The sequence below is a fragment of the Hippopotamus amphibius genome, chromosome 3, assembly GCF_030028045.1.
Source record: "Hippopotamus amphibius kiboko isolate mHipAmp2 chromosome 3, mHipAmp2.hap2, whole genome shotgun sequence".
Lineage (NCBI taxonomy): Eukaryota > Metazoa > Chordata > Mammalia > Artiodactyla > Hippopotamidae > Hippopotamus > Hippopotamus amphibius.
Window position 1 is genome coordinate 111,913,522 of NC_080188.1, and position 27,915 is coordinate 111,941,436.

General features: G+C 35.6%; 2 protein-coding genes across 2 annotated transcripts; one reads left to right on the top strand and one right to left on the bottom strand.

Annotated features, from left to right (window-relative positions):
• The first annotated feature begins 9,321 nt into the window (after positions 1–9,321).
• On the top strand, positions 9,322–10,258 carry LOC130849990 (olfactory receptor 1013-like). The gene is given in 3 exon segments (XM_057729296.1): positions 9,322–9,664; positions 9,667–9,692; positions 9,695–10,258. Coding segments are annotated over 3 exon segments (933 nt in total).
• A 2,053-nt stretch (positions 10,259–12,311) lies between these two features.
• On the bottom strand, positions 12,312–13,052 carry LOC130850491 (olfactory receptor 9G4-like; the record flags this gene model as incomplete). The annotated part of the gene is made up of 1 exon (XM_057730081.1): positions 12,312–13,052. A coding segment is annotated over one exon (741 nt), but the record flags the coding sequence as incomplete, so codon positions are not given.
• Positions 13,053–27,915: the final 14,863 nt, after the last annotated feature.

Here is a 27,915-nt window from a genome sequence, read left to right on the forward strand (position 1 = left end):
ACCCAACAATCCCACTGCTGAGCATATACCCAGAGAACACCATAATTCAAAAAGATACATGCACTCCAGTGCTAATTGCAGCACTATTTACAATAGCCAGGACATGGAAGCAACCTAAATGTCCATCAACAGATGAATGGATAAAAAAGATGTGGTACATATATACAATGGAATATTACTCAGCTCTAAAAAGCAAGGAAACTGGGACATTTCTAGAGACATGGATGGACTTGGAGACTGTCATACAGAGGGAATTGAGTCAGAAAGAGAAAAACAAATACTGTATATTAACACATATATGCAGAATATAGAAAAACGGTACAAATCAACCTGTTTGCAAGGTGGAAATAGAGACCCAGATGTAGAGAACAAACATATGGACACCAAGTGGGGAAAGTGGGGAGGGTTGGGGGGAATGAATTGGGGGATTGGGACACCAAATTGTACGCTCTAAATATATGCAGTTTATTGTAAGTTAACTGTATCTCAATAAAAAAAAAAAAATCTGCCTGCCGATGCAGGGGTTACAGGCTTAAGCCCTTGTGCAGGAAGATCACACATGCCATGGAGCAACTATGCCCGTGCACCACAACTACTGAGCTTGCAGTCTAGAGCCCACTAGCCACAACTACTGAGCCCATGTGCCATAATTACTGAAGTCCGAGCACCTAGAGTCTGTGCTCTGCAAAAAGAAAAGCCACCACAATGAGAAGCCCAAGCACTGCAACAGAGTAGCCCCCACTCACCGCAACTAGAGAAAGCCTGTGCGCAGCAATGAAAACCAAATGCAGCCCAAAATAAATAAATTAATTAATTAATTTAAAAAAAGTGATTGACATCTAATTTACTTCTTGGTACAGGCAATGTTTGGTGTATACCATGATCATGAAACAGGCATTATGTAATTATACATCTGTAGGTGATGGCAGGAAAATGCCAATAAGAATATGAGTATGTAAAGCAAATAAATTCCCCCAATATGTGGTTATTCATGAAAAGAAAGTAATTACCTCTGCAATCTTGAATTAGTAGGAAGTTGTCTAATCATCCCGTTATCCAGTGGTTTAATAATCCTCTCAGAAAATGACGGTATCTTTTTATCCAAGAAAAAATGAAATATTTCTTCTTTTCAAGAAAAATATCACCTTGGTTGTTTTCTCATCTACTTCATCTCATAAGACTCACCTGATCCATGAGACATTGCCATGAATGTGTAAACAACAGAGTACCTGGTTAAATCTAGAGTTTGCAGTATAATGGGGAATTGCTTCCATCTTGTCTCTCAGAGCTACACATTACAACATGGCTTTCTGGCTTCTTGTTTCTCTTTTTCAGTTGGATAGTCCAGATTTAAATTTCAACAAAAGCCAGTTTACCACATGATAATTACAATTTCTATTTGCATCCCAAGGAATGTTGTAATAACTCTAGAACTAAGAACTTCTGAGAGCTCTTACCTCCTCTTTTCCCGAAGGTGAGAGAAGAGGGTGAGGTTATGAGCCCTAGAGGGAGAGCTGGGAAATAGGTCACCTGGTAGGCTCTATGGTCTAGGTCCAGGGATGCAGCCAGCTGTGGCATCTTTGCAAGAAAGAGGAAAGAGAAAACCACACGGACCTCACTTCCTTTTCTGCTATTGACAACCACTGGCTAAACCCATAAAGCAGACATAGAGCAAAGGAGCCCACTGATGCAGCTGATACAGCTGAGCACCCTGGAGCAGAGAGGAGTTAAAAGTATAGAGAATGGATTAGTAAGGACAAAGGAAAGGTATTCAACAGACAATAAAGATATCAGTATCATTGAATGTACATAATTTAATATCAAAATATACACATATGAATATGTAGTATATATAGTATACATAATAAATGTGCACACATTTATTTTGGCTTCTACACAACTGGAGAGAATGAGAATGAAAATTCTGACTGATTACATTTCAGCTCGGAATTGTAGTCTTAAAAAACAAAAAATGTTCCATCATTGAGTAATGCTCAGTTGGTTGACATACAATTTTATTTAATTGCCTTGTTAGTTATTTCCTAAGACATAGAAATCCTAAGGGGTTTCAGGAATCTACAACCCTGGGGATTCAGAAACTAATATAGAAGATTTGGGGACATGTAGGTTTGAATACTGTTAAGGTGATGGTGTTGCTGAGAATGTTAGGTAAGTTGCCTAATTGAGATATTAGAGTTAGATGGAAAATTTTACTTGTTCCTCACTAGTCCTAAGGTCATTTACATACTAAGATACAATATGTGCTAATAAAAGGGCCTCTTTTCATGTATCTCACCATCTTCTTATTACAGTTTTTGAAACTGCTGAGAGCTCACAAGAAAAAGTAGAATTTCTCATTATTAGAGACAATAAAGAGCAACTAATATTACAGAAAAGGACAAGGAATGGGGAAAAAATCCTAAATGCACACACACACACACAAACACATACAAAACAAACAAAAAATAAAAAAAAGTGAAATAAAAAAAATTCAAAGAAGCTACTATCAGGAACCACTTACCAAAGAAACAGCATTGTTAATATCCTAAAAAGTAACTAATTGAATCTTTGTTATTGTCTGAAAGTCACATGCATTTTCCATGATACTCCAGCTGTCTCTGGTTTGAGCATGCAGCTCGATTTCTAAGGCATGCTTTCTATCCATCATGTCATATAATAACAGGAAATCTGTTGCTGACATTAAAAACACCTTCTACATTGTTGACTGAAATAAAAACTCACAACATGAGAGCTGTGAGTTTCAGTTTTATTTAGGGACTTCCTTAGGACTATAGCCTAGGAGACACCCTCTCAACTAGTTCTGAGGAACTGCTCTAAAGTGGTAAAGGGGGAGGTCAGCATTTGGTAGAAGGTTACTGCTAGTCACAAGACACTGATATCTTACTTAATAATTTTAGTGCTTTTTCAAATATAAGAAGATGGAAGAAATTGTGTTCTTAAAATTTTCTCCTGAAAATATCTAACTGATATGAAGGCTTATTCTGCCAGTCTTCCCAGACCACAGAGTGCCTCATTCCTGATCTCCATCCTGAACTCCTTTCAGGATGTGTTGAAAGTCAGTGACTGCAGTGGCTAAGGACTCAATCCTTGTAGCACCAGACGGTGAGTGACATTCTTTAGTTGGCATCGCAGACCCATTCCATTTGGATGAACAAATATTTGGTAAAGCTTTGTAGGCAAATTTCTTTGTCTCCTGCCCATTCCTGTCTGCAAGAAACACAAATGGCCAGGGATTACTAGTGCCAGGAAATGTATGTGAGGTATCAAACAATTCTGCTCATGGTTTAAGGATAAAATGACATCATTAGAAGCCACCCATAAAATTGATACTATTGACTCGTTTCTCTTCCAACTCACTCATTCATTTTTGTTCATTCACTCATTCATTCATTAAATATGTATGTGAGTCTACTATATACCAGGTAATATTCTAGGCACTGGGCATATAGTCATGAATGAAACAGACAAAAATTCCTACTCTCATGGAATTTACTTGCTAGTGGGCTCCTATCTCTGTGTGACCCCAGTGACCCAGTAAACCCATGAAAAATGGATGGAGCACTATAGCACCCCAGGTAATCTTATCACTCAGGGATATTTTCCAGTTATTTTCTTTTATTTCTTTATATAATTTCTATATATATCCTTTGAAGAGTCACAAAGTAAAAAGCCAAGTTTCGGAGTAGAGTTTCTTAACAGAGTGATAATATCCTTTAAGAAACATTTTTTTTAACGTGTGGTTGGATTTTTAACTGTCACAAAGATCAGGGACCCTACTGATCATAGTATGTAGTAGACAAGGATAAAAATGTGCTGCATCCATGGGACAGTCCCATTCAAAGAAAAGTGTCACACCTTCTAGACCCAGTGTCTTGATGGACATTTGTACATTGAAGAAAGATCATATAATTATGTGTTTGAAATATACTCCAATTTAAAAATAAACACAATGTATAATTTGCAAGGTTTTGCTATATATTGACTTGTCTAGGAATTCACAATTGAGGGAAGATTGGCATTTGTTTTGTTTGGAACTTTATCGAGAATTTTCACCTTGTCAGAAATATCACCAATGTAAATGCAACTCTTTATATTTCAGTTACTAATGCATGCACAATGATTTTACATATATATATGTATCCATTTCACTGTGTTCCAACACTTACATATTAAAATTCACATTATTTTATAATAAATCTTATAATTATTATCACATAATTATATTATAAACTACCTTTCCTTTTTATCACCTTTACATTAGTCTTAGGATATTTTATACATGTATTCATACATATTATTGAGGTAGGTGATCGCAAAATTGTGATTTAAAATAAAAATATATATTTGATTATGCAGACGACCAAATATATATGTTTCTCATATATATTTAGTCTTCCTCCAGAGTTCTTGGCTCACAGCTCCCCAAACCCTCAGAATTTCCTAAGTATTGATGGTGATAAATGTGTCTTTTGTTATGTGAATGAGGTGACTTTTGGAAATTGCTTAAGAATGGGGATTGTTTGGCAATGAAGCCAATCTTGTGATCAGAGAATTGGAACTTTCAGTCCCAAGGTCTGACCTACAGGGATGGGAGAGGAGCTAAAAGTTGAATTAATCACCAGTGGCCAATGATTTGAGCAATTTTTCCTTTGTAATGAAACCTCCATAAAAACCCAAAAAGACAGGATTTGGAGAGATGCTCGGTTCATAATCACAAGGAGGTGCAGGAAGAATGGTGCGCCTGGACGCAGCATGGAAACTCTGAACACTTTCCCCATGCCTTGTCCTGTGCATCTCTCTGTCTGACTGTTCCTGGTTTCTATGTTTTTATAGTGAACTGGTGATCTAGTAAGTAAAATGTTTCTTTGAATTCTGTGAGCTGCTATAAGAATTTAATCAAACCCAAGGTGAGGCTCCTAGAAACCTCTGATTTATAGCAAGTCCGTCAGAAGTACAGGTAACAGACTGGGCTTGTAATTGGTATCTGAAATTGGGAGAAAGAAGAGTCTCGTAGGACCAAACACTTTTCCTTTGTGATTTAAAAGAAAAAATATATATTTGTTCATCTGATGCTGCCTCTAAGTAGCTGGTACCAGAAGTGAGTAGAATTCTTATGTACCCTGCTGATGTCCAGAGTACCATCCATTTTATGTGTGGCTGAATGCCCCCCAAATTGGATTTTGGGTCTCAGAGCACAAAAATGTTATAGTGACTATAAATTTAATTTTAGGACTATAAGTGAAACATTATAAATGTTTGTAATAAAGTGGAAATTTTTAAATGTGATAGAATTAAGAACTATTAGTATAGATGCTATCAAGTTTGGATTTTGTTTTTAAATTGTTCATGACTAGTTACAATAATAATTAATAATAATAATAATAATAATAATAATAATAATAATAATGCTGAGTACCAGGTTTTCAGACTTCAAAAGACCTACAATTACTTTTTCTAACTCGACATAACCAGGTGTATTAATTTGTTAGTCTCCACTCTGATATTTCACCCTGATTATCAATTTGGTTCTCTTTCTGTGATGTATGATAAATGTGCCAAAGCCTAAAGATAAAGACTCCTGCAGAATAACTGAGGGGTGGATTTATTCTGTGATTGTGGAGCAAAACTGTGTAGGGGAGACAAAATTTTACCTTAGGGTTTGGGTTGGGCCTGAGAATCTGTTGACATAAAACAGATTCACAGGAGAAAAGCACAGAAACTTATTTAATATAATTTTATATCACATAGAAGCTCTCGTAAGGACATGAATACCCAAACAAGCAGCAAAATCTAAGTACTTTTATACAGGGTGAACAAAGAGAAGCAGTTGTGGAAAAGTAACTAAAAATACATGAGAAGTCAAAAGGAAGATAAGATTATTTTAAAAAAGAAGGGCCAAGTTGAAGGACTCACACAAAACTTACTACAATGCTATAGTAATTAAGAGAGTGAGGTACTAGCATAAGGATAGACATAAGGATCAATGGAATAGAATGGAGAGCCCAGAAGTAAACCCTTATATTCATGGTTTTGGTAGGTAGGATAAATGCCTTCTCAAAATGTTCCAGTCCCTGGAAACTGTGACTATGTTAGGCTACATGGGAAGTGGAAATTAAGGTTGCTAATCAACTGACTTTAAAATAGATTATACTAGATTATAGGCTGAACCTGATGTAGTCACAAGATTCCTTAAAAGTTGAAAAGGGAGGAAGAGGATTTCAGAGGGAGCTATGACTATTGAAGAACAGGATAGAGATACAATGCTGCTGACTTTCAAACTTTCTTTTTTTTAATAAATTTATTTATCTATTTTTATTTATTGGATGCATTAGATCTTTGTTGTTGCATGCAGGTTTTCTGTAGTTTCAGAAAGCAGGGGTTACTCTTCATTGTGGTGTGCAGTCTTATTGTTTTGGCTTCTCTTGTTGTGAAGCATGGGCTCTAGGCACTTGGGCTTCAGTTGTTGTGAAGCATGGGCTCATTTGTTGTGGCTCGCAGGCTCTAGAGCACAGGCTCAGTAGTTGTGGCTCATGGGCTTAGTTGCTCCGAGACATGTGGGATCTTCCTAGACCAGGGTTTGAACACACATCCCCTGCATTGGCAGGTGAATTCTTAACCACTGTGTTACCAGGGAAGCCCCATGCTGACTTTTAAGATGGAGGAGAGGGAAAGCAAACCAAGGAATGTGGACAACTCTTATAAGGTGAAGGAGTCAAGGAAAGGATAATCCCTTAGAGTCACCAGAAAGGAATATAACCCTGTGAACATCTTGATTTCAGCCCAGTTGGAGCCATGTTGAGTCCAACTTCTAATCAACAGAGCCATAAGATACTATATTTGTATTATTTTAAGCAACCAAATATGGAGTAATTTGTTACAGGGGCAACAGGAAACTGAAACAATGAACAACTAATTTTTTAAAAAATAAATGTTATTATTTATTTATTGGCTGCATTCGGTCTTCCTTGCTCTGTGTGGGATTTCTCTAGTTGTGGCAAGCGGGCGCTACACTTCATTGCAGTGTATAGGCTGCTCATTGCCATTGCATCTCTTGTTGCAGAGCATGGACTCTAGGTGCACAGGCTACAGTAATTGTGACATGTGGGCTCAGTAGTTGTGGCACATGGGCTTAGTCTCTCCATGGCATTCTTCCTGGACCAGGGATTGAACCCATGTCCCCTGCATTGGCAGGCAGATTCTTAACCACTGCACCACCAGCGAAGTCCCTGAACAACTCATTTTTGACAGGGGTGACAAGACAATTCATTAGGGAAAAAATAGCCTTTTCAGCAAATGGTGTTGGAACAACTAGGTATTTACACCCAAAAGAATGAAGTTGGTTCCCTACCTCACACCGTATACAAATATTAACTCAAAATGAATCATAGATCTAAATTTAAGAAATAAAACTATAAAAATCTTAGAAGAAAAAGGGCAAATATTTGTGACCATGGGTTTAGGCAACTGAATTAGGTTATATCTTAGATAAGACACCGAAAGCAAGCATGGAAAAAAAATAGATAAATTGAACTTTATCAAATTTAATAATTTTTGTACATGAAAGGAGACCATCAAGAAAGTGAAAAGATAAACCAGAGAATGAGAGATAATATTTACAACTCTGTTATATCTGATAAGGAACTTGTATCTAGAATATAAAAGAACTCTTACAATTCAACAATATAAAGATCAAAAACCTAATTAAAAACGGATCAAGATTTGAATAGACATTATTCCAAAGAAAAAAAAACAAATAGCCAATGAGCACATGAAAAGATGCTCAACATTATTAGTCATTAGGAAGAAGTAAATCAAAACCACATTATTGTAACACTTCAGACTCAGACACATGAGCGCTGCTAAAATAAAAAAGACAGACAACTTGTTTTAGTGAAAATTAAAAAAAATTGCTGGTGGGATTGAAAAATGGCACAGCTAACATGGATGGCAATTTGGCAGTTCCTCAACGTGTTAAATATAGATTCACCGTGTGACTCTGAAATTCTACATCTAGTTGTCTACTCAAGATAAATGAAAATGCATGTCCACACAAAACTTCTACATGAATGTTTATAGCAAAATTGTTCATAATTGCCAAAAAGTAGAAAAAATAAAATGTCCATCAATTAATGAATGGGTAAATAAAATATGGTATATCTATATAAAGAAATATTTTTAGCAAATAAAAGAATAAAATAATGATACATGATACAACATGGATGAAAAAGAAAAAAATAGTTATTTTCACAAGGTCTCTTTGTGCAGAATTCTTTGTCTCAATTTCCTGTCTTTGATTATAAGAGTATTTCTTTTCTCCTGATATTGGGAGGGCAACTCTTACATAAGAGTTTTACCTCCTGTTTGCAGGAAGAAAAGAGGATATCAGAGCGTCCCTTAGGTTTCTGCTGTTTTTTGTGTTTTGTTTTTTGTTTTTTCTTTGTTTTTGTTTTTTCTTAATGCTATTAGCTCAAAATAACTCTTACGCCAAAATGGTATATTTTGGAGTGGTATATTCTACAACCATTCACATGTCACCATCTTCTAAACAATGGGGACTTTCTGACATCTCATAAGTTTTGAACCACTTGTTTGTTTGTAGCTGGGCAATGGGAAATGGATTGTTTTCTCAGTGTCTAAATTTGATTAGCTCCTTTCCCAATTCCTCTTCATCGGATGATCTAGTTTTATTTTCTTAATATCATCTAACTGAAAATATTTCTATACTTATTCTTTTTTTTAAATATTTTTTGATGTGGACCATTTTTGAAGTCTGTATTGAATTTGCTACAGTATTGCTTCTGCTTTATAGCTTGGCTTTTTTGGCCTCGAGGTGCATGGAATCCCAGCTCCTTGACCAGGGATCGAAACACACCAACTGCATTGGAAGGAGAACTCTTAACCACTGTATCACCAAGGAAGTCCCTGCTTATTATTCATTTATCCTTTTGTAAATAAAGGCTCCATAGAATAAGGGTTAACCCTGCCATCCTCACGGCTGTATCCCAATGCCTAGACAGCACCAAGGGCTCAAGAAATACTTTCCTAATGAATGAATAAACCCCCAAACAGCATTAAGATTTCCTATTAATAAGTATATTTTGTTTAAATAAATATATTGAGGTTCAGAAAACTTCCATCACCTGCCTAAATCAGCCAAGATTCCAGCTCAGCTCTTCCTTACTCCAATAACCATATCTTTGACTATATCTCATAGGTTGTAACAGAGAATGCCCTCCTTTGGTATTGGTTGAGGTAATTAAACACTTCACTTTTCATTTACAGTTGAGGTCTCTGTAAACCATGGAGAGAAACAATCACACAGTCACTGAGTTCATCCTGGTGGGCTTCACAACAGACCCCAGGATGCAGCTGGTCCTGTTTGTAGTGTTTCTTGGCATCTACTCCGTGACCCTGGTAGGAAATACCACCCTCATAGTGTTGATCTGTGATGACTTCTGGCTGCACATACCCATGTATTTTTTCATTGGGAATCTGTATTTTCTGGATCTCCGTTATTCCTCTGTCTACAGCCCAAAGATCCTAGTGACGTGCATCTCTGAAGACAAAAGCAACTCCTTCACTGGCTGTGTAGCCCAGTTCTTCTTCTCTGCTGGGCTGGCCTACAGTGAGTGCTATCTATTGGCTGCATGGCTTATGACCACTATGTGTCATATGTTCCAACCCCCTGCTTTATGCCCAGGCCGTGTCAAGGAGACTCTGCCTCTGTTTGGTTATATATTCCTACACTGGAGGTTTTGTCAATGCAATAATACTCACCAGCAACACATTCACATTGAATTTTTGTGGTAACAATGTTATTGATGACTTTTTCTGTGATGTCCCTCCCCTGGTGAAGTTGGCATGTGATGTGAAAGAGACGTACCTGGATGTGCTATACTTCCTCCTGACCTCCAATGTCATCATTCCCATTGTGCTCATAGTAGCATCCTACCTCTTCATCATTGCTGCCATCCGGAGGATCCGCTCTGCCAAGGGCTGCCTTAAAGCCTTCTCCACATACTCCTCTCATTTGATCTCTGTCACCTTGTACTATGGCTCCATTCTCTACATCTGCTCTCGTCCAAGTTCCAGCTACTCCCTTGAGAGGGAAAAGGTGGTGTCTACATTTTACACTGTGCTCTTCCCCATGTTGAACCCCACGATCCACAGTCTGAGGAATAAAGACGTGAAAGAAGCTCTGAAAAAACTCTTCAGGTTAATGTACTCCGAAGTCTAAATTGATATAAATTTCTCAAACCAGTGCTCAGTGAAAACAGACTGCTTCAGGGGAAGCTTGGGGATAGGTATTAAAAAAAATCTATTTTTCTATTCAAAGAAATCCAATGAAAAACTCATTTTACTTGCATCAGTTGATTTTGCTTTAGTGATCCTGCTATAATCTATTCTACAACTTAATAGATTCAACTTCACATTAATGTAGTTTTTAAAATAACAATATCAGGGTTTAGTGCAATACAGAAGGGTATATATCACTTCTGGAATTCTGAATGATTAACTTTTACTTTACTATCTCCCCTGAGATAAACCCATTTTTTCCCCTACTTGATGGGCATTAACAGGTTGTGAAGAAACCATCAAATGGATTCTTGAAATTTGTGGAATACACCCCAAATCCTTCTTGTCTGATACTCATATGAAGAATTTTGTGATGGAAAAAGAGAGGCCAGTGAGGTATTAGATAATAAACACAGATGAAAAGAAAGATTAGAAACGTCAGAGCTAATACAAATGGTGAATTGGCTACAACTATTGGTTCTGAAATTTTTATTTAATTGCATTTTATAAATGTGCTCATTACAACAATAGCTATTATCTTTCAATAGCAAAGTTCTAACTTCTGAGGCAGAAACTACTCATTTGTCAAATATAACTAATATTCCATAATTTGCAATGTTGGTGTAAAGAGTGCTTTCTTTTTAATTAACTATTTGAGGTGGTCAAAAGATAAAAAGAAAATAAATGACAGGATAAGTTTTTAATTTAATCAGCTGTGTCAGATGCTTAAAAGTCCGGATTAGAATCATAGGTTCATTTTTTTGCACTTATCTAGCTATCATGTATGCATATAGGTGGAAATTAAAGCAGAATTTCAAGGATCATCTACAAGAAACTAATTAGTATGTTTGGAAAACATTATCTCCAGTTTTGTAGTTTCTAGTTTCTATAAAGTATGTTTATAGACATGAAAGTATTTTTGAGTCAAATGTACAACATCAGATTACAAGCAATAAAAGTGAGTATCTGGAGGCTGTTTGTTTACGACCATTGTTATGGATATAGATGATAGCAAAAGGATCAGTACTCTTCCCAAAGCAATGAAGGTTATTATTCCTTACAATGAATTTTTAAAAATATTAAATATGAAATGCAGAATCAATTTTCAAAAGGAGCTGTACATTACATACAAGTCATGAAAAAATATCAACTAAACCTGTCACATACTAAATATTGAGCTGTGAGATTCTTGGTGGTTAAAATATTCCATGAGTGTCTGGGAGGATGGGAATAAGAATTGAACCTAGAATAGAGTGGGGCTTTCATTTGTATGTTTGTTTGTTTCAGTTTGTCCTACTTGGTGTTGTTATTTTCCTCCATGGGGAATATGTGATGTGTAATCAGAGGGATGGTGTGGTAGACTACTCATTCTACATAGAAGAGATCACTCTTTTAAGGTGACATATAATCCTGAGGACACATATTTCTCTATACATTTAGAAAAGTCTTTTTTCGTAATATAAACAACTCAAACAATTTGCTTACTATTACATTAATGTAGAAGGCAAAAAGTTGACAAAGAAATAATTAATATACTCAGAGTTTTATGAAGGAATTCGGAAGAATGTCTTACTAAAAATAAATATTTGTCAAGTTTTGACTAAGTTTCCAGCAGGTTGACAATTATAAATCCTTTTCTCAATCAATAAAGTTCACTCACCAAGATTCAAAGTCAAACTATGTACTTGAAAAATATCCAAATCTACTTTCTCTTTCAAAGACCTCCTCCAAAAATCAAGAGGATGAGTTTTATGAAAATCTAGTACTTCAAAGTAGCAAAATACAATATTGTAGAACATCAAACATCCAAATAAGATAGGTTTAAAATACATTAATCACAATAAAATGATAATAAACAAAAAATGGTTTGATCAATGATTCATCTTTTAAGTATAATGTGTTGTATTTACTTGAACTATTGCAGTGTTTATAAACATGCTTATAAGGCAATAATTTGGGAAATGCAATGAGAGCATTCGGCACAAAGGTCACCATCATCTCTGAGGCCTTATGATCTGTGTGGCTTTCCAGAAGGCCTCTTTGACATCTTTGTTTTTCAGGCTATAGAGGAGAGGATTGAGCAATGGGTTGACCACAGTGTAGAACAGAGATGCCACTTTGTCTCTCCCCAGGGAATAGGTGGAACTTGGCCTTGAATACATGAAGAGCAAGGATCCATAGAAGAGCATGACCGAGATGAGATGTGAAGCACAGGTGGAGAAGGCCTTGCACCTTCCTGAAGCCGTGTGCATCCTCAGAATAGCCAGAAGGATGTTGAAATAGGAAATTAGGATGGTAAGAATGTTGGAGAGGACTGTGAAACCCACCGCTCCCAGAAGGACCTTTTCATAGACCTGGGTGTCTGTACAAGACATCTTTACCAATGGTGGTACATCACAGAAATAGTGGTCAATGATATTTTTACCACAGAAACTCAGGCGAAAAGTGTTGGCACTATGGACTATGGCATTCAAGAACCCTCCTATGTAGGAGCCAGCAATGAGTCCAGTACACAGAGAATGGGACATAGTACTTGTATAAAGTAATGGGTTACAGATGGCCATGTGGCGGTCATATGCCATGGCTGCGAGGAGATGGCACTCAGTGTAGGTTACAGCACAGGAAAAAAACAGCTGGGCTCCACAGCCAGCCAAGGAAATGCACTTATCTTCTGAGACACAATTGGCCAGGGTTTTGGGGGTGTACACAGAGGTGTACCAAAAATCCAAAAAAGACAGATTGTCTTAGTGATTTTTTATTTAAAGAAATAAAGTGTATATTAAATCAGCAATTGCTAAGAGGCTTATGGACTTTTATCCCTTACTTTTAACCCTCTTATGATTCTAGATATCATTTTATCTAGAATGATAGAACTACAGCCTGTGACTTGGGCACCACTGGAATTGGAGTTAGAATCTCATTTTCAAATTAGGGCTTTCACATACTAATTGTTTAATGTAGGGCAAGTCCCTAATTTTTACCAAACAGATGAAAAAACTAAGGACCCTTGACTGGTTGTCTGATAGAGAAATATGCATGAGAGGTGGGGCCAGTATGGCAGAGTTGGAAGACACTGAGCTCACCTCCTCCTGTGGGCACACCAAAATTACAGCTATTTACAGAGTAACTATCAATGAGTACAACCTGAAGACCAGTAGGCCATATTCAGGGCCATAAAAATTACCAATAAATGTAAAATAATTCAACTCACGGGACATATATTCTCTGACTTCAATGTAATTAAGTTAGAAACCAATAATAGAAAATAGATCTATGAAAAATTCCCAAATATTTGAAAAAATAAATAAAACACTTCTAAATAACCTATCAGCAAAAGAAAAAAATAAAAATTGTATGTAGAAATTATTTTTTTAAGAAAATGAAAGTAAAAACACAACATATTAATTAGTGGGAAATAATAAAGCAGCACATCTTACAGGGCAATTTCTAGCACTCGCCACTAACAAAAGAAAAGATAAAAGCTCTTTAATCAATGACATCAGTTTCAAAGTATGAATGGAGAGTGGCCAAGATGGCAGAGTAGAAAAACACTAAGCTCACCTCCTCCCATGGGCACACCTAAATTACAACTATTTTCAGAGCAACTATTGTTGAGAATAATCTGAAGATTTTCCACAACTGAAGATATAAAGAAAAAAATCACAATGAGATAGGTAGAAGAGGCGAAGTCATAGATAAGTTGATACCTCACATATTAGATAGATGATAGATAGAATTATATATACATATATGTATTGATATATATATATATATATATATATATATTGCTATATATAAATCTCACGGTAGTCACAAACCAAAAACTTATAGTAGCTACACACACAAAAAGAAAAGAGAAAAGAAAGAATCCAAACATAGCACTAAAGATAATCAACAAATCACAAGAGAACAAAAGAAGAAAGGAATTTCAAAAAAAAACTACAAAAACAATCCCACAACAATTAACAAAATGGCAATAAGAACATACATATGAATACTTATTGTAAATGTAAATGGAGTATATTATCAAATCAAAAGACATGGAGTGGATAAATGAATAAAAAAACAAGACCCATATATATGCTGCCTAGAGGATACTCACTATAGATATAAAGACACACTCATATATTTAAAGTGAAGTTACATAGCAAAAGCAGTTCTGAGTTAAGTTTATAATGTTAAATTCAGGAAGCAAGAAAAATATCAAATGAACAAACTACACTTAAAGAAACAAGGAAAAGAAGAACAAACCAAACCCAAAGTTAGTAGAAGGAAAGAAATAATAAAAATTAGAGTAGAAATTAGTGATATTGACATTAAAGAAAAACAATAGAAATGATCAATGTAACTGAGTTAGTTCTTTAAGAAGATAAACAAAATCGATAACTCTTCAACCATACTTACCAGGAGAAAAAAGAGAGTGCCCAAATAAATAAAATTAGAAATGAAGTTACAACCTATATCACAGAAATCCAATCATAAGAGAATACTATGAACAGATATGTGCCAACAAATTGGAAAACCTGGAAGAAATGGATAAATTCTTAGAAACATGCACTCTTTTTAAGACTAAATAAGAAAGAAATAGAAAATATGAACAGACCCATTGTTGGTAATGAAACTGAATCAGTAATCAAAAAACTCCTAACAAATCCAGGACTGGATGACTTTACAGGGGAATTCTACCAAATATTTAAAGACTGAATGTCTATCCCTCTCATATTCAAAAAATTGACAAGGAGGGAACTCTTTGAAATACATTCTAGGAGGCCAGGATTACACTGTTACCAACATCCTCACGCCCCCCAAAAAAGAGAAAAAGACAGTTGAATATGCCTGATGAACATAAAAGGAAAAATTCTGAACAAAATATTAGCAAATGAAATTCAACAATATATTAACATTATACTAAGTGGTGAAAAGCTGAATTTTTTTCTTTTTAGATCAGGAACAAGGCAAGGATGCTCACTCTTGCCACTTCTACTTAACATAATATTGGAAGTCCTAGCCACAACAATCAGAGAACAAAAAGAAATAAAAGGTATTCAAATTGGAAGGGAAGAAGTAAAACTGTCACTATTTGCAGATGACAAGGTGCTGTATATAGAAAACGCTAAAGACTCCATCAAAACACTATTAGATATAACAAATAAATTCATATACAGAAATCTGACATATTTATATACACTAAAAACTATCAGAAAGATAAATTTTAAAAAAATCCCATTTATGTCAAAAAGAATAAAATACCTAGGAATAAATCTAACCAGGGAAATTACATAAGACCTGTACTCAGATAACTACAAAACATTGACAAAAGAAACTGAAGACAGCACAAACAAATGGAAAGATATCCCATGCTCATGGATTGGAAGAATTAATATCATTTAAATGACCACACTGCTCAAGGCAATCTACAGATTCAGTGCAATCCCTATCAAAATATCAGTGGCATTTTTCAAAGAACTAGAACAAATAACTCTAAAATTTATATGGAAACACAAAAGATCCTGAATAGCCAAAACAATCTGAGAGAGAACAAACTGGAGAAAAGCTGGAGTTATCATGGGCCCTGATTAGAAACTATACTACAAAGCTATGGTAGTCAAAACTGTATGGTACTGGCACAAAAACAGACACACACATCAATGGCACAGAATTAAAAGTCCAGAAAATGTACTCATATTTATAGGCTCATTTAATCTACAATGAAGCAAGCAAAAATATAAAATGCAGAAAAGACAGCTTCATCAATAAATGGTATTGGGAAAACTGGAAGGGTACATGCAAAAGAATCAAAATGGACTACTTTTCCACACCATAAATGAAAACAAAACAAACAAACAAAAAAGCTTCTAAATTCATTAGACTTAAACATAAGTTCTGAAACCATAAAACTTCCAGAAGAAATCATAGACAGTATACTCAGTGACATTAGTCTTAGCAATATTTTTGGGGTCTGTCTCCTCAAAAAAGGGAAACAAAAGCAGAAATTAAAAAATGGTACAACATCAAACTTGTACCATTTTTTATGTACCAAAAATCATAAAAAAGATTTTTCATAGTGAAGGAAACTATCAATAAAAGGGCAGCCTACTGAGTGGGAGAGAATATTTGCAAACAATATATCTGATAAGGGATTAATAAACACAATATACAAAAAATTCATACAATGAAACATCAAAAAACAAACAACCCAATTAAAAAATGAGCAGAGGGCCTGAATAGACATTTTTACCAGAGAAAATATACAGATGGCCAACAGATACATGAAAAGATGTTCAACATCACTATTCATCAGGGAAATGCAAATCAAACCCACAATGAGATATCATCTCATCCCATCAGAATGGCTGTTATCAAAAAGACAACAAATAACAAGTGTTGCAGAAGATGTGGAGAAAAGGGACCCCCATGCACTGTTGGTGGGAATGTACATTGGTACACTCACTATAGAAAATAGTATAAATGTTTATCAAAAAATTAAAAATAGAACTATGATATGATTCAACAATTCCATGATTCCACTCCTGGATATTTATGTGAAAAAGATGTATGCATCCCAACATTTATACAGCGTTATTTACAATAGCCAAGAAAGATATGGAAGTAAGCTAATTGTCCATTGATAGATGAATGGATAAAGAAGATGTGATACGTATATGTGTATGGAATATTACTCAGCCATAAAAAATAATGAAATTGTAAGATTTGCAACAACATGGAAGGATCTAGAGGGTATCACACTAAGTGAAATAAGTCATAGGGAGAAAGACAAGTACTATATGATCTCACTTATATGTGGAGTCTAACAACCAAACCAAATGAACAAACATAAAACAGAAACAGGCTCACAGATACAAAGAACAAAGAGTTGGTTGCCACAGGGAAGGAGGATGGGGTGGATGGATGAGTAAAATAGGTAAGGAACAAATTCCAGTTACAGAGTAAATGTCATGGGAATGGAATGCATGGCATAGTAATTACAGTCAATAATATTGTAATCACTTTGTATGGTGGCAGACAATTAACTAGACTTATCATGGTGATCATTTTGTACTGTATAGAAATATTGAATGGCTATGTTGTGCACCTGGAAATAAGAGTGTTGATGGTAAATTACAATTCAATTACATTTTTTTAATTTTTTTTAATTAAAAAAAAAAAGGTAGGCATGAAAACACCCAGCCCAAAACATAGTGAGTACTCAAAAAATTTCAATATCTTCCATATGTTATTAAGAACTCAGGTCAGGCATTTTCCTGATAGTTATAAAATACCAATATACTATACTACTCTTGCTACTATTAGTACAAATAGGAAGAAAGCATATATATACATATGAATATAAATATATAAAATACATGTAAATTATATACGTGTGTGTGTGTATATGTACACACACTTTGTGCCAGTTAGTATTCTAAGTCGTAACCCTAACCCACTTAATCCTTTCCACAGCTCTGTAAGTTTGGTACTCTTATGTTCCTTATGTAGTTTAGAAACATTTCCAAGGGCACAGAACCGGTCAGAAGTAGAGCTGATGTCTGAACCCAGAATTTTCTTTATCAAGAGTATATGCTCTCAACTGCTAAGCTAGTCATATCTTTAATAGATGAATTGCTTTCTTTCTTGTTCTAACTATAAACCTCTGACAAACTGAACTTCTTTACCTAATAAAAGAAATTTTTTAAAAGTTTGTATAAGAATGATTTGTTTTGCACTTTCCTCTAGTTGATGCGAGATTTATATACATATCTGAGGCATTTTTTTTGATGAAGTGGATGGTGACCATTAGAAAGAACCCAACCTTTTGTCAAGGATACATTGAGAAACCATGAATACTTCAAAGTTTATACCTTGAAGCTCCAAAGCTCTCTGAGAGAAGCTAAAAGGAGGTATTAATTTAAAACATTACAGAATTAGGGCTGATGCCACAGTAGCTTTACAGCTGATGTCCTCCCTATTAAAAAGGCAGTGGGAGAAAGCTAAAACCAAGAGAGGACTGCAATTTACTCTGATGTTTAAAACATTTACTTTTGAGCCAACTCAGAGTCAGTGTTGTAACTAGGGTGTAAACCCAAGTCTTTTACCTGAAGGTCTAGTGCTTCTGCTCGCTAGGAAGTGAGGAACGGATGTCCGAATTTTTCTCATGTATCTGATAATGTTAACACAGTTTATAACTCCATTGATGGCTCTGTGGTAAAAGCAACTTGACGTCTTGAAGACCATTCTATTTCTCCAATTATTACTATATAATAGGTCTCTTCTGATTAGTACACAAAGCACAGACACTTTAATTATACACCTAGAGTTTCATAAGCTAGCTTTAATTTACCTTCATAAGCCCTCTCTCACCATTACTCTCCACTTATTTAGGACTTCAACCCAAGTAAATTACTCACATGATTGATTTCCCAAGATTAACCTCACACATCCTGGGACCTTCACAGTTATAGTAGTGTACTGCTATTCATTTGTACACATTTTTTTTTTCCTAAATCTACTCAAGCTTGAGTAAACTATCTTGGTGGGAATGTATGGTTATTATATTGATAACATAAAAAATGTTGGGATATAGCCATCTGAATAGTTATGGTGAACTTTCTGGGCTATGTTATCACTTGTCTATACAAGGAAAAGTATCTGAGACTTATTAAACTTTCTTTAGTAAAATATAATTTGGGGAAAAATGGAAATCTGTGGATAACGCCAGTTACTACTCTTATACTACTACCACCTACCAAGGCAAATAACTGAAAAAATATATTTTCTGGTCTAAGCTCAAAGTCTTCTCAGTAGAAGAGATATTTTAATGACCCTGAAAAATGAGCCCAATACCAGCCCATTGTCAAAGGTAATGAGAGAGGGGAGAGCATTTACATGAAAAGAAGGAACATATATCAGATCCCTTGCATGAGAGAGTCTGGCAAGCCAAGAAGCTGAGAGTGGTTAACTTAAGATGGGATGGAGAGAGGAACCAGAAATGGCCATAAGAGTTATCAGCCCACAAGGCTGACTGGAAGCCATATTGGGAATGTTGGCCTTGAAACCAATACAAATGGTAACATTACCATTATGAGGAAGTAATATGAGCAGATTAACATTTTCAAGGTTTACTATGGCTGCAGATCAGAGAGTGGATTGAAAGGGAGGAAAATTCCCCTCTTCACTGGAATTTCTCTGAAATCCTTAGTCCTCTATTACCTGCTGAGGCCAGTCCTCTGATAAAGGCAGGAAAGGGGGATTCAAAGCCTTGAGAAAATTACTAGGGCTTGCGTAAACTGGGAACTTATCCTAACATACAACACTCAAAGACTCTCAGTCTCAATTTCTCTTCTAACCAGGAATGTATATTTATACACTAAATTAACCTCAAAATACTCAGAAAGTCTTAAAGGCAAGATTCTTTCAAAGTACTGTTTGGTAATGAAAGCATTCTTTCTGTATTTTTAAATAAGAAAATACAAAATCTTGGGAAAAGTGGATAAGTAAATTTGATGAAAACTTCAGGACATTCTATTAAAAGACCCAGTCATGTAGGCATCACTCTGACTTTTGCATGAAACATAATTGTATGGTAAATTCATCACATTATATTTTGTAACAAAGCTCTAACATTGAAAAAGAGAGTAAAACTAAACCAAAGACCAATGATGTATGTGATATATTGCAAAAAGCAAAAAAAAAAAAAAAGAAGAAAAAGAAAAAAAGAAAAAATTCCTTGTTGATTTCCTGATTTCAAGAGTAGATTCTGTGTTTCTACCCTTGGTGTCTGGGACAGCCTTCTGGTTTGTTCCAGCCAACAGTTTAAAACATAGGCAGCATCATGTGGACACCAAGCCTAGAGCTCAAGAGGCTTTGCATGCTTCTCTTTTGAAATCCTAACACTACCATGTAAATAAACCTGGGTTAGCTTGCTGGACCATGAAACATCTGGCTGCATTCTGCTTGTGACCCCCAATGACAGCAAGCTGGACCCAAGACATGTGAGTGGGTGCATTCTTCATCACCCAGCCCTCAATGACCTAACAGCTAAACACATACATGTCAGCAAGGCTAGCTGAGAGCAGACAGGGCTGGCCCAGGCAGCCTCGCATAGCTGCACAATTGAAATCGCACCTGAGTTCAAACCCTGATTTCATCCCTGGGTAGCTCTGCAATGTTGGGAAAGTCTTTTTTTCAAACTCCAACCCACATTTCTTCACGTTTAGAAAGGTAAGAAAAATATTCATACTATGTACATAAGATGCATAGCCCAGTGTGTGGATAGAAAATATCCCTAACAAATGGTAGCTATTTTTGTTCTGAGAAAGTTGAATGACACCTGACTTACTTATAAACGCTGACTTGAGGGTAAATTAAAAAAATAAAGCCACGTTTCTTCAAGAAGACAGTTCAAGCCAGAATGATGGGGTCCTTCAGAATTTTTCTAAAATCTTGAAGGTTAATATTTTTGTTACCTATTCACATGAAATTTGACAAAGGAGCGTGAAGTTCACTGGCCTTGGCTTGAGGAGTCCTGTGATAGGGATAGAGCCTGACGCTAATCACCTGTGTGATTTTTAAAAATTGAGATATAATTGACATAATGCCTGTGTGATTTTAAGAGAGTCACCTGTCCTCTCCGGAAGGTAAGTTTACCCACACGAAAAATTTGATCCTTTTCTAGCACCAACCTTCTGTGCTTCTGGTTTACAACCTCTTATAGAATCTATAATAAATATAAAAATGGAAACCTCATCTGCATCAATGCAGTATGCAGAGCTGATTAACAACCTTTACATTATGCAGATATCTTTGGAGACATTAGGCATTATCATCATCTTGGTTTACATGACAGATGAAACGTATCCTTATTTTCACATCAAAATTTGCATTATCACACTTGTTTCCATAGAATTTAACCATGTGAGCACATTCTTTAATTTCTTTATCAGGAAAACAATTAATTGCTCTTAAAATTTTTGGAATGCTGGACCTCTTTGAAAACCTAACAGAACAATGTATCTTCTCCCCAACCTCCAAAACTGCACATATGCTTAAACAAACAAAATTTAGGAGAGGTCACAAATCCCCATATATCTATCCATAGATTTTGTGGTTATGATTTTCAATTAAAAATTCTACCAGTAAAAGATGCCTAAGTTTCTTTTCAGGGCTAACATTCTATAATTGTAAGAGATGATTAAAGTATACTTGAAACTGCATGTTTACAGCTGAATTCCTAACCTTCAGTCCCCCAAAGTGATCTATCTACTCAATTCTTATATCAGGTAATAAATTCTATTCATCTAGCTTCTCAAGCCACAAATTAGGAATCAATATACTCTCTTTCTTTCCTACCTCCTCTTCAAACTTCCCTCTAGCACCTGAAAATGAGTACCAAGAAGTGAAAAAATCGCATTAGTAGTTTGGACAGCACAGAGTACCATAACCACTGGAGTCAAAAAGTATGTCACCTTTTTTGTCTTCTTGTTTTCTCCACTGTATAAGGCCAGTGAACTTCACGCTCTAAACATGCCACTCCTGAATTTGAATTCTAGATGAGGGTTACCTATATCATTAAAGGAATTCTATTTAGAAGAGTGTGTATGTGTGTGTGTGTGTGTGAGATAGGACAAACTTTGTATCTCTCTTCTGATTTTGCTGAGGTCAAAGAGAAGCTAAATCACTTAGCTGCCCTTGATCTGAGTTGCTTACCCTTGATCAGGAAGGACACTCCCGGAAGTGATACTCTTCACTGTCTCCTGTGATGTTTTGGTGTGCTTTGTTAGACACGATGCATTGTAGGTATTTCTTTAATAGCCCTTTGGGATTCCTTCCATACAGTAGCCCAGAAATATGTACCTCAGTCTCCAAAGACACAGTTAGAATTCATTTGGTGTATGGGGATATATGTTAATTAGGATATAATAATATGAGGAGTATTTTATTAAAAGTTGGCTCTCTTAATGGATCTAAGTCACAGTATGATTATTAAATATGTCTGATAATAGAAATTCTCCAAATTGTACTAATTAGACTTTTCTAGAATGTATCATGTGGTCCATAATTTTCTTCCTTACTGTATGTTCTTCTCTCTGTCCAAGCTATCCTTCCTTTTCTCATTCATTAGGAAACTCCTATCAGGCTTTGGTGTTATGGCTTGAATTGCATCCTCTCAAAATTCTTTTGTTGGTGCTGTAACCCCCACTAACTCAGAATGTGACTGCATTTGCAGATAGGTCCTTAATAGACATGATTAAGTTAAAATGAGATGATTGGGATGGGCCCTAATCCAATATTACTTGTGTCTTTATTAAAAGAGAAACTGGAAATTTGTACATTCAAAGAGATATCAGGAATGCTTGTGCACAGAGAAAAGACCATGTGAGGAAAAAGCAAGGGGGTGGCCATCTACAAGCAGAACAAATAAACCCTGATGGCACCTTGATCTTGGCCTTTTATCCTCCTATACTATTTTATCACAATTTCTAAAATCCCACAAGAACATAATCATCTTCATTTTTCTTAAATGGAAGTTCCTTTGTGAAGAGATATCATGGTATCCTAGAATTTATCAGGAAGACGAGGTTCTTGACAAAGGTTGTGCTTTTAACTAACTCTGTGACCTTGAGCACATTACGTCCCCACTCTATTCATTAATTCCTTCATCTGATGAAGAAAGAACTCAGCCCATTCGTTTCTAAGGTAGTTTTTACATCCAACATTTCTATGACTAAAAAAAAAAAAAAATGTATATATGTGAGTTTGGAGCCTGAGCAATCAGTAGTTAACTCTTCAAAGAAACTGTAATAGTGAAATGCTAACTTAATCACCTTTGTAGTGTGAGCCTGACAGTTAGACACTGCAATCTTGTTTCTAATTTCTGGAATCTAATCCCCCTGCAGCTTCTCTTGCCTTCATCCCTACCCTACTGATGGTAGCCCCTGCCCACATTTTCAGGGATGGTGATGCCTCCCTAAACAATATGTTTCTTACTGCCCTGGTAAAATGATGGTCTTGGAGCCCTTGGATGAGCAAGGGGAGAAGCTACGAGGGTGACATTTAGGCAGTGGTAGAGCAGCTTACACGTAATGGGTCATTTATAACATTTCAATCTTCCATCCTCAATTGTATGGCAGGTTGATCTGACATTCTGATTTCAAATCTCAAACCCTTGGTGAGTGTTCCTGTGCCAATAAATTTAGCCATAGGAAACAATATTTCATTGCCCTTGGTCCCATGCTCTTAGAATCCACTCCTGTAGATATTCCCCAGACTCTTGCCAACATTCACTGGTGATGTTCTGTAATTCTTACCAGACCAAGTTTACCATTTCACTGTCTGGGTTATGTTGATTTTTAAGTTTCACCAAAAACTCAGAAGCAATGAAGGGTGATGGGGTTGGGTGTTAAGGAGAATTGTATCTTCATGTGTTCAACCCTCCCAGGTATGGTCAATAACAGACCTTCATATTGGGGAAGTTCAGATGAGCAGAAGGAAAGCGTTTTGAAAAGAGACTTAAAGATTTGAGATTAAAAACTCTCAGACTTCTCCTTCTCTCCCCAAATGCCCCTATCTTATGTCTCAGAACCTTGCTCTTTTCCGGTCAGTACTTTAGCTTTCCGTTAAATACCAGGAAAGTTTAACCATTTATTAAGGGAAGCAAACCCTGCACTGCTACAGTTGGGCCATAGCATTCATCCTCAAATATAGCTCTCCAAGGACCAGAGGAAGTGAGAGACATTTTCAAAGCTGTATTTAAACTTGTGGCTGCCTGTTTGTTTTATCAGTTGAATAGTCCCAGATTGCAGCAGAAGCCACCTCACCCCGTGATATTTGTAATCTCTATTTGCATGCTTCTGTGCCACAGGAATTGATCCCTCAATGCCATGCCCTCCACCTGTCCTTTATTCCATGATGCCACTGTTGATGTCACTGTTGATGTTGATTTAAGTAAGTTTGATGCCACTGGATGCTATAGGTTACCAGTGTCCCATTTCTCACCACAATGGCCTTGTGTGTCTAATCATCAAAAACACGTAAACAATCCAATTCCATTTGAATATTTATCTCCTGGGACTACTTCTAAGATCAGGATCAATTATGAACCTGGCAGATAGAAGATAGCCACTTAAACTGGTTAATTCGGAGAGGGCTTTAAAGGAATAAATAAAGCAATTATTACAAAGGGATGTGTGTAGTTTAGGGAATGCTCAAAGAAGAGTATAATAACTCTAGAACTAATAACTTCTGAAATCTCTTACCTCCTCTTTTTCTAAAGGGGCAAGAAGAGGAACAGGTTATGAGCACTGAAGGGAGAGCTTTGAAAAGAGTCAACCAACAAGGTTTACGGTCTAGGTCCAGGAATGCAGACAGCTGTGGCATTGCTGCAAGAAAGCAGCCTAGGAAAAATCACTCTGACCTCATTCTCTCCTCTGGCAGTGACAGCCAACTGGCTAAACTCATTAAGTAGATGGAGAACAAAGGAGTCCACTGATGCAGTTAGTACAACTGAGCATCTTGGAGCAAAGAGGAGGTTAAAAGAATGGAGAATGAATTTAGAAGAACAAAGGGAAGTTATTCAATATGTATCAAAAATCTCAGTATCACTGAACATATGCTTTAATATGCAGATGAAAACATATGAATATATATAGTATACATAATAGATGGATACACATATGTTTAGTTTGGCATCTACACAACTCAAGAGAAATGAGAATGAAAATTCTGACTGATTATGTTTTCACTAGGGAATACTAGTCTCAAAAAAAATGTTTCTCTCTTTTATTAATGTCCAATTTCTTAACACACAGTTTTATTTAATTGCTATGAAATCTTGAGAGTTTGCAGGAATCCACAACCATGGGGATGCAGAAACTGTTATAAATGATTCTGAGACAGGCACGCATAAATTCTGTTCAGGTGAGCGTGCTCTGATAATTTTAGGTAAGTTTCCTAAATCATGATGTTAGAGGCATCCTCTTCATAATCTAATTTTTTTCATCTAGTTGTTATTATTAACATTAAAATTTTTAAAGGTAAAAATTATAAAAGCAGTAAAAATTTTAAATAATGCATAAATTTATAGTACTACATTCCTTATGCAGTATACATAAATTACACTTAAAATTAACTCTTTAGAATATTGTTATATGTTATTTCTTACTGTAAATTATGTGTAAGACACAGGTAATCCTGTGTACTTTATAATCCCATCATTGTATATCACCCCTCTCTATGCATTTTTCCCAACCTTTTGTATGTATCTTTTTTCCTTATAATTTACTGAGTATTTTCTTATGCCTCTAGGTATAGTGTGAGGTATGAATCTAGAATGACTGTGGAAAGTTCCAATATATGGAAGCACCAAGAAATACTTTACTTTTTAAAAATATATTAAAAATAGGTAAGTCTAGCAGCATTGACATTCATGCACTACCAAATGTAAAATAGATAGCTAGTGGGAAGTTGCTGCACAACACAGAGAGATCAACCAACCCAATGGTTGATACTAGAGGGGTGGGGTAGGGAGGGTGAGGGGTAGGCTCAAGAGGGAAGGGATAAGGGGATATATGTATAAATACAACTTTGTTGTACAGAGGAAACTGGCACAACAGTGTAAAGCTATTAAACTCCAATAAAGATTGAAAGAAAAAAATAGCATTTGATATAAACAAAAAAATAAACTTTAAGCTACGAAGTCACACATTTAGTGAAAAAGGAAATAGACGTTATGAATAGCATCAAAGTACAACCAAACAGAACTTCTAAGTCCATCTTTCCTTTATTTAAACAATCATTCCTAAAGGGAATAATTATAAGCAACCTTGTACTATGGCTCCATTCTCTACATCTACTCTCGTCCAAGTTCCAGCTGCTCCCTTGAGAGGGACAAGGTGGTGTCTACATTTTACACTGTGCCCTTCACCACATTGAACCCCATGATCTACAGTCTGAGGAATAAAGATGTGAAAGAGGCCCTGAAAAAACTCTTCAGGTTAACATAATCCAAAGTCTAAATTGACATAAATTTCTCAAATCAGTGCTCAATGAAAATAAACTGCTTCAGGGGAAGATTGGAGAAAGATATTAAAGAATACATGTTTGAAAAAGATTTTGTTTGTATTAGTGTTTTGCTTTAGTGACCAGATTATATTCTATGCTATAGAATAGGTTCAATTTAATATTAATATAATTTTTAGAAACTAGCATCCAGGTTTAATGCAAAATAGAAGCATATAAATATATATATATATGTATGTATGTGTGTGTGTATATATATATATATATATATATATATATCTGGAATCCAAAAGACTTGAATTTTACTTTATTATTTCCTCTACGTTGACCCAATTTATTTTCCCTACTCAATGGCATTTAGGAGAGTGAATAAAATGTTATATCGATTCTGGAGGTTTGAGGAATACACCACTAATCTTTCTGGTCCAGTACTTATATCTTCTGTGGAAATGGAAGAGTAAGGAGTGTTAACAATATTGTGATGAAAACAGAGAGGGCAATGGCGTGTTACCTAATGAGTACAGATGAAAAGAAAGATAAGAAGTATCAGCTAGTACAAATGGTGAAGAGGCTGTAACTATTTGTTTTAAATTTTTACTTTAAATGCATTTTCTAAATGTGCTCACTGCCACAATAGCTAAAGTCTTTCAATAACAGAGTTCTAACTTATGCAGTACAAGCTGCTCATTCATCATAGGTAACTACCAATCCTTAATTTCCAGGGTTGTAAACAGTATCAAAAGAAAACACCGACTAAACCTGCCATGCACTAAATATGGAGCTGTAAGTTTCTTTGTACTTAAAAATCTTTCGGTGCAAAAAAAAAAAGCACTGGGTCAAGAATATAGTGGGCCTTTTCTTTATTGGTTGGTTGGTTTGAGCTTGTTTTCCTTGAAGTTATTTTTCTTCAGGGACTATGTGGTGGTATGAAATGAGGAAGAATAAGGCAGGCTAACTCTCTGTAAGACAGCTCTCGTTCAGGGTTATACACAATCCTAGAAACACATATTTCTCCATGATTTAACAAGATGTTTGTTTGCTTGTTTTCAATCTAAACAACTCTTAAACATTTTGCCTAATATTAAATTGATGTAAAAGACACAAATTAACAAAGATATTTTCAATATACATTTAAGAGCTCTATGAATGAATATTGAGGGAATTCCTTGCTGAAAATAAATGTGTATGAAATCTTGAGTAAATTTCCAGAAATTTAGCCCCTCCAAATATTTTCCCCACAGAATAAAGTTTGCTAAGATTGAATGTTAAATTATGTGCACGAAAACCATCTAATTCCATTTTTTCTCTTTCTAAGATCTCCAAAAGATAACAAAGCAGATAAATTTTATGAAAATCTAGTATGGTAAGCATAATATAATATTTTGAACCATCAAACAACCCAATATTACAGGTTTAAAATAGTTTAATTGTAACAAAATAATAATAAAAAATAAAAATGGTTTGATCAAGATTCCATTAATTATAACCTGTTGTATTTACTTGATATATGGCACCATTTGCAAACATACTTATAAGCTAATAATTTGGGAAATGCAATGAGAACATTCTGCAAAACAATCACCT